General features: G+C 35.0%; 1 protein-coding gene across 1 annotated transcript in view; it reads right to left on the reverse strand.

Moving 5' to 3' along the window:
• Positions 1-8522: 8522 nt before the first annotated feature.
• The window catches only part of LOC145671128 (facilitated trehalose transporter Tret1-like), a 41503-nt gene continuing 30792 nt past the window's right edge, over positions 8523-19233 (reverse strand). Inside the window, exon 4 of the mRNA XM_081739924.1 lies at positions 8523-19035. Coding sequence (XP_081596050.1) covers positions 17747-19035 — 1289 coding nt within the window. The 3' untranslated portion in view covers positions 8523-17746. The remainder of the gene's footprint in view (positions 19036-19233) is intronic.

The raw sequence follows: 19233 nt of genomic DNA on the forward strand, positions 1-19233 counted from the left end.
AGGGGGAAGTCGTATAGTGGGTATGACCTTGATGGCAACCATCTTGAAATCCGCCATTTTGAATTAAGATCAAGTTTTTAAAATGGCAATAGAGTAATATGATACATAATTTCGGGCTAAAGTTTAACCAGGAAGACAATGGTGAAGTTAGTTTTAAGATACGCCCATTTGGGAAAAAGTTACAGGCATACTAATTGCTTATACTTATTATGCGCGTAAGTCCCTTACCTCCGCTTCAAACCTGTATTAATGCTACTAAGCGCATAAAAACTTCGATAATACATATTATTCCTAGAGGTAATCTTAAGTAAGGGTAACCTTGACGACAGCCATCTTGAAATCTGCCATTTTGAATTAAAATGAAGTTTTGAAAAATGAAAACCATAGCATGTAACACCTCATTTTAATAGCAAAATTTCCCAAAAGCCAATGGTATGCTTATTTTTGTCCTATAGTTAACCAGTATGAATTTAGGACTGCACCAAAGTACATTATTCGATCTTTCAAATTTGCAACACTCCTAATTTTCACCGCATGTTTTAAGATTCCAACTGGCACTTTCCAATTGTTGCCACGACTCATGTTTTCTAAATTTATTACATACTTTAAGAGTTGCGATTTGTCAGTTCATGAATGGTGTTGGGATAAGCATTCAGCAATCTTTCTGAGTTTTGAAGAATTATTTATATAAAACCAGAATACATGAGAAACCTATGGACCTATGTGACGTAAAGAAATACAAATTAAATTATAACAAATTGTTGTTATATGAATACAAAATTATCACGAAATGTAACCTACATGTTGCGAAACGACAAACAATAAAATATTTTAATAAATACAACTTGAAAGGAACAGCAGCAATGATAGAGAATATCAAAGAGGCATAGCATGACTGTTCCCAACACACAGTTTGTACCATGAACATAATATGAAAACAGGTAACTTGTTTATAAAGAGATGTAACTTAATCGAGTTCCCGATCAAAAGTGATTATAAATCTTACAAATGTGAACCTTCGACAACAATCGCTAGAAAACGAATGAAATTTTTGTCTGACTAGCTCAAAAAATAAATAAATAAATATAAAACAAAACAAAAGACCATTGATTTATACACAACAATCATATTTCGTTTTCCTCTTTGAAATGAATTTTCATTAGATTTCTTGTCTCATCTACTAGGGATGGATAAAAAGTAATGGCACAATTGTTATAATTTACAAATGACTGTATTAGAAGGTGAAATACGTTCTACATTCCTTCAATGTAATCACCCCCCATGTCCACAACCTTCTGCCACACGTACGGAAGGCGCCGTACTCCGTCAGCACGTTGTTCTCTGGCTATGTTTCGCAGCGACCGCTCTACGATATTGAGGATGGCCTGTCTGGTGTTGTATCGTTGTCCGCGAAGTAGTTGCTTCATCTTGGGAAACAGGTCTCAATCGCACGGACTCATATCCAGCGAATATGGTGGATGTTCCAGATCTCCCAGTTCCATTCACGTAAAAGGTCCGTCACGGCGGTAGCTGTGTGACAGCGTGCATTGTCGTGCAAAATGATTGGGGTCCGTGCCAAAAGATCAGGTCGCTCTTTCCGAAGTACGGGACGCAGATGGTGTTGCAAGAACGTGCAGTAATATGGCGCATTCACAGTCTGCCCTGCTGGTACAGCATGGTGCAGGATAACCCCTTGGACATCATACGCCACTATCAACATCACCTTCACTCCTCCCTGACTAGGGCGCAGTCTTTGGCCGAGGGGAACCAGGATGCTTCCATTCGTTGGATTGGTGCTTCAAACATGGTTCGTAGGATCAAACCCAGGTTTCATCAGTGGTAACGATCCTGCCCAAGAAATTGTCACCCTCCCTCTGGTGGCGGTCCAGCAATTCTTGTGCCACTGCATATCGGTACCATTTCTGCACCTCGGTAATGACATGTGGAACCCAACGTGCTGCAATTTTGCGAAAACGCAGGATGTCGTTCAAAATGTGAAGCACAGTTTTATGGCACACCCCAACCTCTGCCGAAAACTAACGCGCAGTCCACCGTCTATCCACGTCCAGCAAGGATGCAAAAAGCTGAATTGTCATGTTGACCACTGGAGGTCGTCCAGAACGTTGGCGGTCTTCCACGTTCTGTCTGCCTTCACGAAACACTTTAACCCATCGAGCTACGGTGCGGTATGGTAACGCTGCATCACCACAGGCTTCCCGCAGTCCCTGAAAACATTCTCGTGCACTACGACCACGTGCCACTTCAATTTTGATCCACGAACGCTGTTCATGTTTAGTGAACATTGTGTTTAGAGCGCTTCCACTCGCGATTCCAATTTGACGCCACTGCTCTCGTTGACTGACTCACTCAACAGCGTTTCCACTTACCTAAGTTCCTCAACTGAGTTTGTCTTCTCCGGTGCTGCCACCTCGCGGTTCTCAGTCCCTAGCCTGGCGCGTGCCGGCAGGGTTGCCAGTACTTTTTATCCAACCTATGTACTATCCATTACAAGCTAGGCCTTCGGTATTACCTGAATGCAAAGTTGGAGTTGTTTGAGTTGTGCGATGATTCATGTCAGTAAACGAGGTTTTTAAGGGCAGATATAGGAGATAAATAATTACGTTGCAAGTCTTCAAAATTCAGAAAGATTGCTGATTGCTTATCCCAAGTCCCAACACTATTCATGAACTGACAAATCGCAATTCTTGAAACATGTAATAAATTTAGAAAACATGAACGGGTTAGAAGAAGAGGTAAGGGACTCACGCGCGTAGTAAGTATAAGCAATTAATATGCCTGTAACTTTTTCCCAAATAGGCGTATCTTAAAAAAAAATTCACTATTGATTTCCTGATTAAATTCTAGCCCGAAATTATGTATCATATTACCCTATTCCCATTTTAAAAACTTGACCCTAATTCAAAATGGCGGATTTCAAGATGGCTGCCGCACAAGGTCATACCTACTATACGACTTCCCCCCTAGACCTTATATGTATCTACATGGTTGTTCTTTCATTAACACTCCGTTTACAAAGGGTAGTAAGGGACTTCTGCAGTAATCTCTAATGACCACATCACAACTCTTAAAAATTATTAAAAAAAAAAAAAAAAAAAAAAACAGAAAACATGCACCATGGCAAAAATTTCTGTCATCACAAATAATGCATACATGTCCTCTGCCAAAAAAAAAAAGTCATTGAAATCGGAGCCGGACAATTGGGTGATGTCCGTTGTTAGATATACTCATCTCAGGTAAGTGAACAGAAACAAATGAGAAAAGGAAGAAGAATGGAGGCCTTGAAAGTAAAACGTAGATGAATTTAACGGTGTTCACAAGATGCTGTCTACAACGCAGTGAGCAGAATGGGTCGTAGGACAGAGTGAGTCGGTGGATCAGAGTGGGTCATGGTGGGGTGGTGGGTCGCAGTGGGATAGAGTGGGATATTCTATTGACCCACAACCCACTGAGCCACTCAGAAAACTTAATCCACTTGACCTAATGACCCACTCTATCCCTCTATATATAATCAAGATTGGTGTCTTTGTTTCTTCTTATATAGTTTAACATATCTTTAGCATTGTCTCTTGTTTGTTTTAGTGTTTGTTTTATATGTAATAAGTTTCATTTTCATTTTTCATGTTTTATTTTATGTGTTGTTCTGTATGTCGGTAACTCTTTAACGTGCCTAACTGTATATCACTTTTATTCTCGTCGTAAAAAAAAAAAGAAAGAAAGAAAGAAAAAAAGAAAGAAAGAAAGAAAGAAAAAGAAAAATATGAGATCCGACTGAAAAAAACAAATGTAAATGGTTGAGTGGAAGAAAAGGTTATGCCTTAACTCCGCCATTTTAAATAATAAATAAATAAATAAATAAATAACCCTGATCCCGTTGTTTCACAACTTCGCACAAGCAGGAATGTTGCAGTAATTTTTCTAAATCTCTCTCGTTCTTTGTTATTAATTTTTTTTTTTTTTTTACCAATATCTCTACATTCCACTGTCAATTTTAGGCCCAACTTTGGGCGCACAGTATTTTGACTGGAGAACAGGACAGCCGAGCCAAGGTTCTGTACTTCCAGCAATGTAACGAAGCCTTGTCTCTCATATTTACTCGAGCACACGCTAGACAAGAGTCTCTCTAATATTCCGAATGATAAATAAACTCAATTAATGTACTCAGGCTTCCCGATCCGCATTCTTTCCTACCTCCCTGTGCCTCAGCTTGACTATGCTGTCCTCTAGTCAATATGCAGTTGGCATTACTCAAGTTAGCTCTTGTCCCATTGTCTGGCCAAAACGTTCAATTTTAAACCTCAGTATAAGTTGGTCCTAAAGTGATCATTACAGGTGTATGGGCGGCGTGGAAGCGGTAAAAGGGTAAGTTTGCTCATTTATGCATGCAATATAAAGTAACAACTGAGAAAGAAAATAATGAGAGATTCAGAGATGCTACAACTCCAATTATTAACGTATTGTTCTAAGAAGTGACGTATTGTTCTAAGAAGAAACAATTCTATATGAAACTTTAAAACAATTTTTATGAGAGGATTAATGTGCAGGAAAGTTGTGAAACTGAATTTCCTTACAGTCTTGTATCCTATGGAATCTTCCAAAGAAACATTACAGTAGTTAGCTAAAAATATATTCATATATATGTATATATTTGCTAGTAGTTCATCAGCTAATACCTTAATATTTAAGGTGTATGTTTCAGAAAAGAGGCGGTTTTATTAAGGTAATGAAATAATACGGATGTTCTTTATTCAATACAACGATTTAAAAAAATGGAAGTAAATTTCTGGTTTTACATCCCATGATTATGCCTTTTATGTTAAAGGAAGCGAATAAAATTAATGAAAATGAATGATTGTGAAAGATTTGGTGGAATGAGAATGCAGAGGAAACAGGAGAATGTTAAGTAAACCCACGGAAGCCATGTTGTTCATTACAAACTGACATAGAATGGGACCGAACTAGAGAACTCCGCACCAGAGATGCTTAATACTGTCAAGGCAATGTTGTTATGGTAGTCACATTTGTTGAAAGAAAAAACTGAAGATAATTTATTTACTATTGATAGGTAAGAAATTGCTATAATATATAAATCGGTTTAATGTATCTGTTTCAAAGGACGGAAAAATAAGCTTCCTCACCTCCAATAATAATATTTGACATGAAATATTCTGTAATACTTACCCTTTCCACGTTTCGTTGCGATTTCATCTACTACTGTATTTATTCCGCCTAAGTTGATAGTCAAAATAATCTTCCCTACTCTCCCCTCTTTCTCATTGCAAGAAGAAGAAAGTAACTCGCTGACGTCGTCAGAAGAGAAGCGTTTATGTAAGATGCTGGATGGGATAAAATCTAAACTTCCACCCCAATTCTCTCGCTTTTGAATTCACTTGTTATAAAGTCAATTTCTTTATTTCTATCATTTGAAGAGAAGCGGAAAGTTATAAGCCAAGCTAATCATGTCGAGATTCTACCTTTGTTTTAAATTACAGACAAAGTTGTATTCTATGTAGTTGGCTAATCGAATACGTAAAGTATTAAAGTTTCAAAATACCATATAAATTTAATGGCTCACATATTGTATTTATTTATAACATATTATAATGTATATTTATTCGTACAATACATATTTAGTGACTATTGAAGCAAGAATGTATGTCTTCCCTCCATTTAAAGGGATGTTTGAAATCGAAATGTCGGTTTATTAAAGACTCAGACGAGTTTTTTTTTTTTTTTTTTTTTTTTTTTTTTAATAATTTGAAGTCCTGTTGTTCTGACGTTAGCACTCTAATATTTTATCCATACATATTTTATTTGCTTTGCGAATGCATATTAGTATGGAATTATCATATGAAAATACAGTAATAAGTCCTCTTTCTTAATTCCAACCCTGTCAACAATTGCCATTCTAACATCATTCCACAACACATGATTACCAAATAAACAACAAATGCTTAATAAAATTTACAATTATACAAGAGACGTGTTACATATCTCAAATACAGAAAATTACTTAATTCACGATACTAGTATCTTTCGACAAAATGATTTAACTCAAGATAGGAGTATCTTTCTTGAAAACAATTTAAGATACGAGTATGTTACCAGAGAAAGACTTAATTCAAAATACGAATTACTACGAGTATTTAGAAAACGAATTCAAGATTAATTTTCCAGAGAACGAATTAAATCAAGATACGAGAAAGCAAGTTAATTCCCTAAGTCAAGGTACCACTGCACTTAATTGTAAGGGCATTCCAAAGGAAGTGAGTATTTTAATTATTTTAGATAAGCAATTCTCTTTAATATTCAAACGATATATTTAAAAGATAATAATTGCAAAGTAATAGTATATGTCTTGTTCAAAACGAGTTCTGAAAGTGTATTTACATAACTTTGCTAGGCGAGACCACAAGGCAGTACAAAAACATGCCTGTCGGCGAGAACTATCTTGGCAGTGACGTCAACGTTCTCAGTTGCAAGGCTACCAACTTACGCTATTCACAAATAGTGCTTAGATGGCACACTGAACGCTTTGCACGCCACGTCGTAACTACAGTTTAAAATAATGCTGGTAACGAACTAGAGAGAATTTAGATAACAATGTATTTGAATAATACTAGCATATATATATGCATTGTTACGACAAAGAAAGAAAACAAGATTAGACCCTATATTTATGTCGTCAAACGACAATATCTTTCCTTTCAAAAAGCAGTTTTCTATTTCCAATAGAATTTTTTTAAAACCTAAATCCAAACTTGCGTCGTATTTGTTGTAATGCACACTCAGAACCTTTGAAGTCAATGCTTTTCTTAAGTTCGCACAATAATTTATTTAAGGTGGCGACAATGCCTTCAGCATAGAGATTGTGAATTGTTCTACGAACTACTACTTCATCGAAAGAATCTAAATTTGTTTGTCTTTTCTGCGTATTTGGCCTTGCTTTACAGGGTGTTACGACGGGTTGTCCAGACTTTACTCCTTCTCTTTCACAATTCGCCACACGGATCTCTCTCTCACTGACACATGTTACTCGGGAAGTTTCATGAACACTGTCATATTTATTATTGTTTGCTGCAAGAAAAGTTGTAAACATTAAAAACAATGTCTTCTGCATCACAATGCAACGGCTTGCCTTTCTTTAAGGTACTACCACCCATTGCGCGACCAGGAAACACGTTCACATATCATCCTCTAACTCAAGGACCGTTATGGATAAAGACATGGTGGTTTCTTTAAAATAAACTTTGGACTTCTCTTCCCATTTCGTCCACTGCATATTTGTGTCTATCTTCAATAGAACGAAAGTTTGTAGCATGTTGAAATCTGAGTGTCGTTAGAACAAAATAAACATAAATGGCTATCATTTAAAATTATTTTCCACATACTTATAATATAAAATTCAAATATAAAATAATCATATTCTTCATGAAAGTTATATAAATATAAAAGCAAAAAAAAAAAAATGTAGCATTTATGTCTTCTCGAACTCCAGTCTTGTTATACATAGATGACAAGTATATTTTATCAAAAACGAATCTCCCATTCGGGTCATTTTGTTTCGCTTTCCTGTTGTAGAGAACGGAGCGTGCTTTTAAGTTGGTATTTGTGTTCGCGCATTTTCTCTTTCCTGGGATTGGACGTTGAATTGAACGAAGCGTCTGTTTTAACCAGTGGGGTGGCATTTGAGCAAGAGCGAAGTCTAAGTCACTGCCAGGATAATTCTCGGGCACTTTTTTTTTTTTTTTTTTAGTTTCTCCCGTGTGGTTGAAAACATTATTTAGAAAGCTAGAATGAACGGACAGTTAGTACTTCAATTACATCATTGAACGACTGTGAAAATATATTCGTCCATCGTTGAACTTAACAACTTTTAATTAGAAATGTTTATGTATAACCTTATATTAACATTAAGCATGTATTTCACGTATTTTCCCATAATTCTTGTCCTAAATAACAGTTATTTATTTTCCTACGATCATTTCACTTAGTGTAGACCCCAATTTTGATGGTGAAAAACTCGAGAACCAAAGCTTTGCACAAGAAAATAATATAAATGGAACTAAGCACGTCAGGGTCACCCCTATGCAAAATGTTACAAAAATCAAAGGAGTTCTGCAGATGAAGGACACAAAGACAACACTTACACGAGAATTAGGTAAAAGTGACTTCATTGCACAGAAATTTATTTACACAGTCAGTACTAATATTTCGTAAACCTTTCAGACTTCTTATAAAGTTTAGATGTCAGACTCTTGCTAGAAAAAGAGCATATGAAAGATGGAATACACAATGATTAAAATTACACAAATAAAAAGTAATAGATTTATTGAGACAATAAATAAAAAGATGATATGAATTTTCACAGTACATTAAACAATAACATAACACACACACACACACACATATATATATATATATATATATATATATATATATATATATATATATATATATATATATATATATATATATATATATATATATATATATATATATATATATATAATACAACATACACATACAATAATTTAATAAATATCATTTATCTGAAGAAATATACATATTTTTGTAAACAGAATATTTTGGGTGTAAGTAGTACTCAAGTACAATGTTTACCATAAAATTGGAGAACATAGAAATAGAAGAGTTTCTGCATATTTTCTAATTAATATATACCAGGGGCGGATCCAGGGGCGATCGGGGTGATCGACCCCCCCTTCGAAGAGGAAACTCTTATTTTATATATAAATAAAACCCATCCCAGAGTTTGGAGCTGTTAAAAGTAGCTCTAAGTAGCAGTATTACAATCCACCGCCTCCCCCAGAAATTCATCCTGGATCCGCTCCTGATATATACAGTATTTACATAAACAATTTACAAAAACATGAGATGTTTAAGAGATCCTGTGTCTCTCTTCCCGACTGCAAGACTGTACACAAAATGAAGTACTATATTCAGAAGTTTTTTTTTTTTTAAAAATTAGCATTAATTAAACAGATAAACAAAATTTAACAAAATAACTTATACACAGCAAAGGAAAAAAGTTATGATGTTAAAACAATCCAATTTTAACACAGGCCAGTGATCCCAGGATGACTGACTACTTCAGTTTGTTATTTGAACATTAAGGGTTTGGTATTACGGTTAACACATGCCCTGTGATGTTGGTTAGACACAGAGCGGCGTCAAATTAGAAGACACTGTAAAACTAATTTAACATTGTTAAAGTGGTATTGTTAAGAGTTGGGTGACTAATGAAGGAACGCGGAAGTAGACACCGCCATAATGTTCTTTTAATATATACACTTTGTTTCTAGTAATATTCTAGCTCGCACGGTGAACGCTTGTATTCCACGTTAAACTGTAGTTACATGTCTTGCGTAAGGTAGCCTCGGTGTTGACAAGGAGGATTGTTAAACTTAAGTAAACTTGTTTACTCGTAACAATCAATTTCGTAGTGACGGAAAGGTAAGGAGGCTGATCCCATCTCAAAGCGAAACATTTATACGTTAAAAATTCTACTTCTAAAATCGTCATTTAGATAACTTTACAGTTGTGTTCATTATAATTACTATTTGCCGTTTACTTTTGCAATATTAAAGCTTTTCAGACTCATTTTCAACACTCTGTTTTCTGAAGTTTTTTTTTTTTTTTTAATCCTTTGCAATCATCGCGGATTTTATTGATTTTCGCCAACAGAACTCGAAATATTTTGATGTAGGTATCCATACTATTAGGTAACTACACTATAATCGAGGCGTTCCTGGTGGTAAGGACGAACTCAACAAAGACACTGAAAACCACTCGGAGCTGTCAAAATAATTGTCCATTTATTTTCAAACTTTCTAAAGGAAACAGTATGGGCTTTCAGAAACTATACATATATGCACGAGAACTGGCTGGCACAGAGCAGTTTCGTACTAGTACTCAAACACCTCAAATGCAGTGGCGAGTTTTGAAGGAAGTCACATCAGTAAAAATTCAATTTTATTGCTAGAAGTTTGAAAAAGAAATCTTCTTAATGTACTTATTCCCGTATGAAGCTTTCTTCCCTTATCTTGTAGTGATAACATTTATTATTATTATTATTATTATTATTATTATTATTATTATTATTATTATTATTATTATTATTATTATTATTATTATTATTATTATTTACGAATGTTACTTCCTTTAAGAGCCACCACTGCTCAAATGTAATTCCAGAGCATTCAGATTTTACATAACTTTTGTTCAGTTTGTCTTTACTAGTAGGGATGCGCACGAGACAAGATTTGTGGCTGTCTCGTCTCGAAAATGTGCTGTAAAAGTGATTTCTCGACTCGAAAAATGTATATTTCTTTATTGGAAGAGCCATGTCTCGACTCGTCTCGTGCGCATCCCTATTTACTAGCCAGAATGCCTCAATTCTTTGACCAACACTTAATATTAAATCCATGCTATCACTTAACCTCGCAGCGGCTCAAACAAATATAGAAAATTAACCAGTGACTTTGTAGCTTTCTACATAGCTGAATTTCTTCTCATTGTATAGTTCGATTATAATATGTAGATCTGAGAAGCTGAAGGCTTCAGATTCTCAGGAATCACCTAGCACGGTAGACACTTGAAGAAGAACACGCACATCAAATAAAGTAGTATCGAGATCTGATTTCGGATCCCAGAAATGCTTACTATATCATTGATTTAATAATAATAAAAAAATTACGTTAAAGCTTGCTTTCTTACTGTATTTTAGTTCTAGCGCCAGCAACATTTTTTGTTACACTGTGTTTTAAAAGATATTTTACTAATTGGAATCCACACTGAAACATAATAAACATGATAAACATGATAAACTAACATTCTTCTATTGCAACATGTAATCCGTTCTATTGTTTTATAGTCTAAATATTCTAAGATAAATTTTCAGTTAAAATGAACTATTCTGGAGTATTTACGAACTTCATAAATAAAAAGAAAAAATTAAAATCTTTGCATTACTGCGACCAGAATTTTAATATATATTTAAATCGGATTCGACACTAATATACTAGAACTAACAAATACACAAAGTACGTAAGTCCACATTAACTTTCAAAGTTTTACTAATTTATATATTTTTATTTTTATTTTTATTTTGTTCCTTAGTAACACAATGCTTCAAAACAAATTGCACTTGAGAAACAAAAGTTGTACTCATACAGTTTTGTTCACAAAATTTTGGCTACCACCTTTGATACAGAAAGCCCTATTTTGGCAACCTTACGTAAGAAAATACTATACTTTAGCTCTAAATAAAGATCTGATAATCAAAGAAACTTCATATTTGTTTGATTTAATTCAAACTGTGGTTTAAAATACAGAGTTCTTCCAAGAGGAGTGCGTGACCAGGTTTCTTTGAACAAGACTGCATATTGAGTTTTGTATTACTAATTGTTCTTCAAATTGTTCATAAGTCATAAATAAATGCTTACTGTCCAGGTACCAAATTTCACAAAATTAAATCCCCACGTTAAGCGGGTTTGCATATCCAGGTTCCTAACTATGAAAATATTTACGCTCAGTCCAACCTCAATCATTTCACGAATTCAACCTGTTTTACGTATGTTATTAGGACATAATATCGATTGTGATTTATTCTAAAAACACTTTTATACATTGCAAGAGCTGTAACGTCCAAATATTTACTGAGAACTCATAGTCGTATCGGAATAAACAAAAGCGAGTATGGAACAGTAAACTGCTTTCACAAAAGGAAAAAGAATATGTGTAAAAGGCCTGCAAAACGGTCGAGTGGTTTGGGTCGATACATTATCAATCATATGTTTGTGAGTTCAAGCAAGCTGTTTCTTTTTTAAGTGTCTTCCTATTTTCACCCGGAGGCTGAAAATATTTCTTTGAGTAACTCATTGAAAACTTCTTTTGTTTCAAATTCGATTAGAACGGAACATTATATGAATTGCGAATCTTAAATCCATAGCTAAAAAAAAATGAAGTATACTCACTACTCCATTATCCTCTGATTTATAACGAAAAACTATTTATAAACAGTGGTGACTTCAGAAAATTATTCTTGGGGGGAATTTCAATATGCGAGTGGAGGGCAAACATTGGTAGTCCACATTGAGCGCGATCGAATATATGGTCCTGAAGGCGGAAATTTCTTAGCTTGAGAGGGGTCTCAAATTCTCCCTCAGATCACGTCCTGAAAGCATCATTGCTTAAAAGCTTTTCGTAACAAATATAATATTACTCTTGTTTCTCGTTCTACATTTAGAATTGGTAAAATCATAACTTATAGAGGATTATAATAAAAGCATAAAAATTACAATACCGATCATGTATAAATTATCCTGTAAGTTACCAACTTTGGGTCAGATTAAAACTCAAATATTTGTTTTCGGATTACACTTAGAAGTAAGTCCTCTCTATATAATCCTGATTGGAAAGCCATGTTTAACACTAATTAATTAATCAATATTTATACGAATATTTTTTTATTTTACTATTTTTACTATTCAGTATTATATACACTTCATTTCCAAAATCAAAATCTCGAAAATGTATATTGTACGAGTGCAGACTCGCAAATAAATGATTATTTATCATATATATTGGTCTCTATTCGAAATTCTATTTAATCGAATCCGACAGGAACACAGACAGAAACATCGAGAACAGGTGACAAAAAAGAGAGAGAAAAACGTTGTACCCGGTGGGGACTCGAAGTAAGCTCGAATGATGCTTTATAAGCCGAACGTCTTAGACCACTCGGCTATGGTAACAACTAGTGATTGTAGCAGAGGCTTCGAGTAGTAGTTTTTATTACAGAATAACATTTTTCTATTGCCTAAAATTTAAACCTAATTTACTTTGATATAATATATTTATTAATTTGTTTCATGAACGTTTTCGTTACTTTGATGAATGATGTATGTTGTTGATATAGATTCTATTAAACATTCTTTCGTAAATATTATAGAAAGTATCAGGGTTATTTATGATCTTTTATGGAAATTGACTGGCGCATGTGCAGTACACAGACAGTTCAATTGGAAGGCGAGGAATGAAACGCTTACACACTGTTACAATGTTTCCCTCGCAAGCAGTAGTTCCCAACCGAAGGACGGCGGGACGCACTTCCTCCTCCTGGGGTGGCGTGAAGGATTTACGAAGTTCCTTCGTTGTCTTATATTTCTTGAATGATTATACACAATATCCAGTCACATCTTCTACACATTTGGAAGTGATAAATCGTAGTATAAATAAACCGTCCTCCACATACAGTGATTGTTGCTTTTTCAAGATTATAAACTGAAACACTTTTTATTTCAATAGAATATAAAAGTTTCAATGGGAGGGGTTACAACCCCCTCAACCCCCTGGGTCTTCGATATGTCACCGCCTAAACTGTAACTTTCAAGTTAGAATCGAAAAATGGAGACATGTGACCTACTAAATATATTTTTAGTTAATTATACATTTTCATAAATAAAATATCCACAATTACAATGACAGTAAATGCTAAGTAATTATTGTAAATCTTTGTACTTTCATTTTCCCTCTTTCTTCTCAACTGAGCTTGAAAAATGTAAAAATGGGAGGTTAAGAACTTCAAATATTACGTATATTTTAGCGTATTACGAAATTATATTTAATAGAATCCGGTAGGATCAGAAACAGAAACGTCAAAAAGAGGTAAAATGAAATTGTACTGTGGTGGGATTCGAACTACTCTTGAATGATACTTCAGAATCTCTAACCGAATGCCTTAGTCCACTCGGCTAATGTGACAAGTTGAAAATATAGTAAGCGTGTTTCATGTTCAATCTTTTGTTACAGTATGAAATTTATTCTGTATTCTCTGAAGTTTAAGCCTATTTTGGCCTGATAAATAGTCTGTTGAAATTGTTTTATGTTTACGGTATTCTTTACTTTGACGAATGATGTTAATATAGGTTCTATTACGTATTCGTTCATAAATATTACAGCAATTGTCAGGATTATTTATGATCTTTCATGAAAATTGACTGGTGCATGCGCAGTAGAAACAGAAAGATGCACTTTACCGACATTTGTCATACACGCCAGAACGCAAATTTCTAACAGGTTCTCAAAATGCCTCGCTCTAAAGGCTGTGGAGAACTGTCTGTTGCTCTGAGAGGAGAAATCATAGGCCGAGCAAAAATGGGACAAACTGTGCCTCAGATTACTAGAGATCTGGGATGTGACAAGAAAACGGTCAAGAAATGGGTTCAGCAACATGAAGAAGGTGGTGAATGGTTCAGGTCTCAGTCAAGAAGTGGAAGGCCAAAAGTGACAACTTCAGCTCAAGATCAAGCTTTAGTTACAGAAGTAATCAACAGACCTCTATGCCACACGTCAATCCTCTTGGACAAAGCCAGAGAATATAATTGTTCTCACGAAACAATAAGAAGATTATTTGGGCTGGTCTACACTGTTCAAGACCCGCTAGGAAGACTCTCCTGACTGAAACTCACAAGGCCAGACGAATGGAATGGGCACAGAATAACATAACCCAACCTCAGTCATATTGGGACTTAGTCATTTGGACCGACGAGAAGGTTTTCAAGTCTAACCAACAAGGCAGAGTTATATTGTATAGACCGCGCGGAACCACGTATGCTGAACAAAATATTATCAGAACTTCTTGTTCAGGACGAATATCAACACACTTTTGGGGATACATGACGGCTGCTGGTCCTGGAGATTTAGTTGCGGTGCCTGAGAGAATGAACAGCAGTGTTTACATTAATATCCTCGAAAATACGTTGTTACCGTCCTTAGAAACTTCCCCGAACAGGAAGAATATATATTTATGCATGACAACAGTGCTGTTCACACTTCCCGGCAAACACGAGAGTGGCTAAATGAACATCCAGAGTTAATTTGTATTGAGTGGCCCCCTCTATCCCCAGATTTGAACCCAAATGAACATCTGTGGGCCTACATGGTGCAAGAATGGGAAGAGAGACGTGAAGACAGAGACCAAACGTTTCTTCAAAATCATGTTATGGAACTGTGGCAACATTTTCGTGACACACCGTCGTATTGCTCGAGACTTGTATCTAGTATCCCCTCCAGACTTCAAGAAGTTACTGACTCTGCAGGTGACTACACGAAGTACTAGTTTGTTATTTTTTGTGTAAACATTTAAGTTTCATTTATTTATTATATTTTTTTCAAGAGCAATACTTTCGTTCTTCATTCTTTTCCTTTGCTTGTTTACTTATTAGTTCGTTAAAACGTAAAGGAAGAGTAGTATATCTTCAAAAAGTTTTTGAGAATTTACTTTGAACGTTTCTAAGAATACATTTACTTTTTTTCCTTACTCTATATCATGCCCAATATTACTTTCATTTCAGTTAATTAATAACTTTATTTCACATCTCGGATAAAAGTGTTATTGTCTTTTTAACGATATTTTTCCTTTTGATTGTGTAATTTCTAGTTTCATTGAATTATCTCAATTCTAATGAATAAATCACATTTTGTTTATTGTCCCTTCCTTAGCTAAGTTCGAATTCGAGAACAATTTGGTGAAATATAAGTTCTTTATTCTTCATATTGTGCAGTAATGCCAATATTAATTATTTTTCATGAGTCCAGTTGATTAGTGAGAACTTGGACAAACATTAACTTGGTGATTCTTTACGCAATGACAACCGTAAAATACATTTTAGCTATTCTTTATACTTCATAGCGATGAAACATTCTAACAGCCTGTTAGCGTTCCCTTTCTCGCCTTCCAATTGAACTGTCTGTGTACTGCGCATGCGCCAGTCAATTTCCATGAAAGATCATAAATAACCCTGATACTTTCTATAATATTTACGAAAGAATGTTTAATAGAATCTATATCAACAACATACATCATTCATCAAACTAACGAAAACGTGTTCATGTAACAAATTAATAGATATATTATATCAAAGTATATTAGGTTTAAATTTTAGGCAATAGAAAAATGTTATTCTGTAATAAGATCTACTACTTGAAGCCTTTGCTACAATCACTAGTTGTTACCATAGCCGAGTGGTCTAAGGCGTTCGGCTTGTAAAGCACCATTCGAACTTACTTCGTGTCCCCGCCGAGTACAATGTCTTTTTCTCTCTCTTTTTTTCACCTGTGCTCGATGTTTCTGTCTGTGTTCCTGTCGGATTCGATTAAATAGAATTTCGAATAGAGACCAATATATATGATAAATAATCATTTATTTGCGAGTCTGCACTCGTACAATATACATTTTCGAGATTTTGATTTTGGAAATGAAGTGTATATAATACTGAATAAAAAAAATAGTAAAATAAAAAAATATTCGTATAAATATTGATTAATTAATTAGTGTTAAACATGGCTTTCCAATCAGGATTATATAGAGAGGACTTACTTCTAAGTGTAATCCGAAAACAAATATTTGAGTTTTAATCTGACCCAAAGTTGGTAACTTACAGGATAATTTATACATGATCGGTATTGTAATTTTTATGATTTTATTATAATCCTCTATAAGTTATGATTTTACCAATTCTAAATGTAGAACGAGAAACAAGAGTAATATTATATTTGTTACGAAAAGCTTTTAAGCAATGATGCTTTCAGGACGTGATCTGAGGGAGAATTTGAGACCCCTCTCAAGCTAAGAAATTTCCGCCTTCAGGACCATATATTCGATCGCGCTCAATGTGGGCTACCAATGTTTGCCCTCCACCCGCATATTGAAATTCCCCCCAAGAATAATTTTCTGAAGTCACCACTGTTTATAAATAGTTTTTCGTTATAAATCAGAGGATAATGGAGTAGTGAGTATACTTCATTTTTTTTTTAGCTATGGATTTAAGATTCGCAATTCATATAATGTTCCGTTCTAATCGAATATGAAACAAAAGAAGTTTTCAATGAGTTACTCAAAGAAATATTTTTAGCCTCCGGGTGAAAATAGGAAGACACTTAAAAAAGAAACAACTTGCTACAGGGTTTGAACTCACAAACATGTGATTGACAGTGTATCGACCCAAACCACTCGACCGCTTCGCAGGCCTTCTGCACATATTCTTTTTCCTTTTGTGAAAGCAGTTTACTGTTCTATACTCGCTTTTGTTTATTCCGATACGACTATGAGTTCTCAGTAAATATTTGGACGTTACAGCTCTTGCAATGTATAAAAGTGTTTTTAGAATAAATCACAATCGATATTATGTCCTAATAACATACGTAAAACAGGTTGAATTCGTGAAATGATTGAGGTTGGACTGAGCGTAAATGTTTTCATAGTTAGGAACCTGGATATGCAAACCCGCTTAACGTGGGGATTTAATTTTGTGAAATTTGGTACAGCTGTAAAAGAAACGACGCCATTTCTCTACGAATGAGTTGATCTACTATACTATAGCATTCACTACACGGAAGAACAACTGTCTTCGTGTTGCAACTGTCTTCGTGTTGCAACTGTCTTTCTGTTACAGATAAATACACTCAAATCTGATAATCTGCTCGCAAGATATCAGTCTATATGACATTGACTCATGGAAAAAATAAATTTCTTTGGTTAGTATTATTTTAGAAGTTGCATAATGCGTGATGAAAGTCACAAACAAGTTAACGACACTAGATGACCACGAAAAACAAAAGCAAAATGGTGTTCTTTCTGCACAGCAAATCGATACAATAAATAAATAATTATTCTCAGGATGCTTCTTGATTTTCTCACACATTTTCAGACCTCCATGTTCTCGTCGTCTTCATCGACAAGAATACGTTTTGGGTAGTTATTCCCAGGAATTACCTGGACTTTATTGACTCCTGAGAAATAATCCTCAATTTCCTGCAATGTCTTACCTTTCGTTTCGGGAAGGTAAAGTATAACGAAGATTGTTCCTAATAAGGACAGGACACAATAGAAAAAGAACACACCGTAATTTTCAAACCAACGCAGCATATCAGGATAAAATTTCACGATGATGAAACTAAATATGTAAGCAATGCAAGTTGTAGCACCACTCGCAATCTCACGTATCTTGGAAGGGAAAACCTCACCAATCATAGCCCACGGCAGAGTAAGGAACCCGATAGTGCTAGTAAAAATATACAAAATGATTGCAGCAACAGGGATCCAGTTTATTGTAGGACTGTCCTTTTCTAAAGCATTAATACTTTCAAGATATGTAAAAATAGCAAGTGTTCCCATGCACACTGTCATACCAACACCAGATATAATTGCTGGCGGTCTCCTTCCGAGCTTTCTCAACGCGAAACTTATACAAATTGTCACTAACAACCGGGACAAACCAATAAGAACTGTTGCAAGGTATTCGTTAATGTCGTCACTGGCTTCACGCACTACGTTAACGGCATAAAATATCACAACAAATATGCCAGAGAATTGTTGGAAGAAGAAAAAGACGTTCATTACGATAAATGGTTTGTATCCTTCAGGACGAGAAAACATATCAAAGAGTTCACTTAAACTTGTCGACTTTCTTCTGTTTTTGGGGCCGTTCGACACTACATCCTCGAATTCAATTTTTGCATATGGACTTTCAGCTCGAAGCCATAGCAATGCCTTTTCAGCGTCTTCAACTCGTCCTTTGGACATCAACCATGAAGGACTTTCAGGAAATAGGGACATCACAATATATGCCGTTAAAGGAAATAATGTGCTTAAACCAGCCACCATTCTCCAGTCAAGAAGCGAACCCATTACGTACACGATTAAAATACCCAACGCCATTGATATGGAGTTCCAACACACTAACATTCCTCTTAGATGTGGTTGCGTTACTTCACCCACATATACCGGACCTGGCGTGCTAGACATTCCAGTGCCCAATCCTGTGAGAGCTCTTCCTACGTAAATCATGGGTAAATTTTGAGCTGTGGCAATGAGTAACCATCCAAATATGCAAGGAACATTGATAGAAAGGATGGCCAGTTTCCGTCCGAAACGATCCATTATGGAGCCAATGATAAGGCACCCAATAGGGGTTGTCATAGCTGCTATACTGGCTAAAAATAAAAGATTATTTAAGAAATGTTAAAAATCTGCAGTAGAACTATTAATAATGTAATTATTACATTTATACATACATTCTGAATAATAGCTAATGTTTAGATTACTTCCGCATAAAATTACATAAAGATTACAATAGTATCAAGCTTAAATTTATCAATGAAATTTTCTATACTTAACTTATACGAAACGTG

The sequence above is a fragment of the Thermobia domestica genome, chromosome 15 (genome assembly GCF_964235325.1).
Source record: "Thermobia domestica chromosome 15, izTheDome1.hap1.1, whole genome shotgun sequence".
In the NCBI taxonomy this organism is placed as follows: domain Eukaryota; kingdom Metazoa; phylum Arthropoda; class Insecta; order Zygentoma; family Lepismatidae; genus Thermobia; species Thermobia domestica.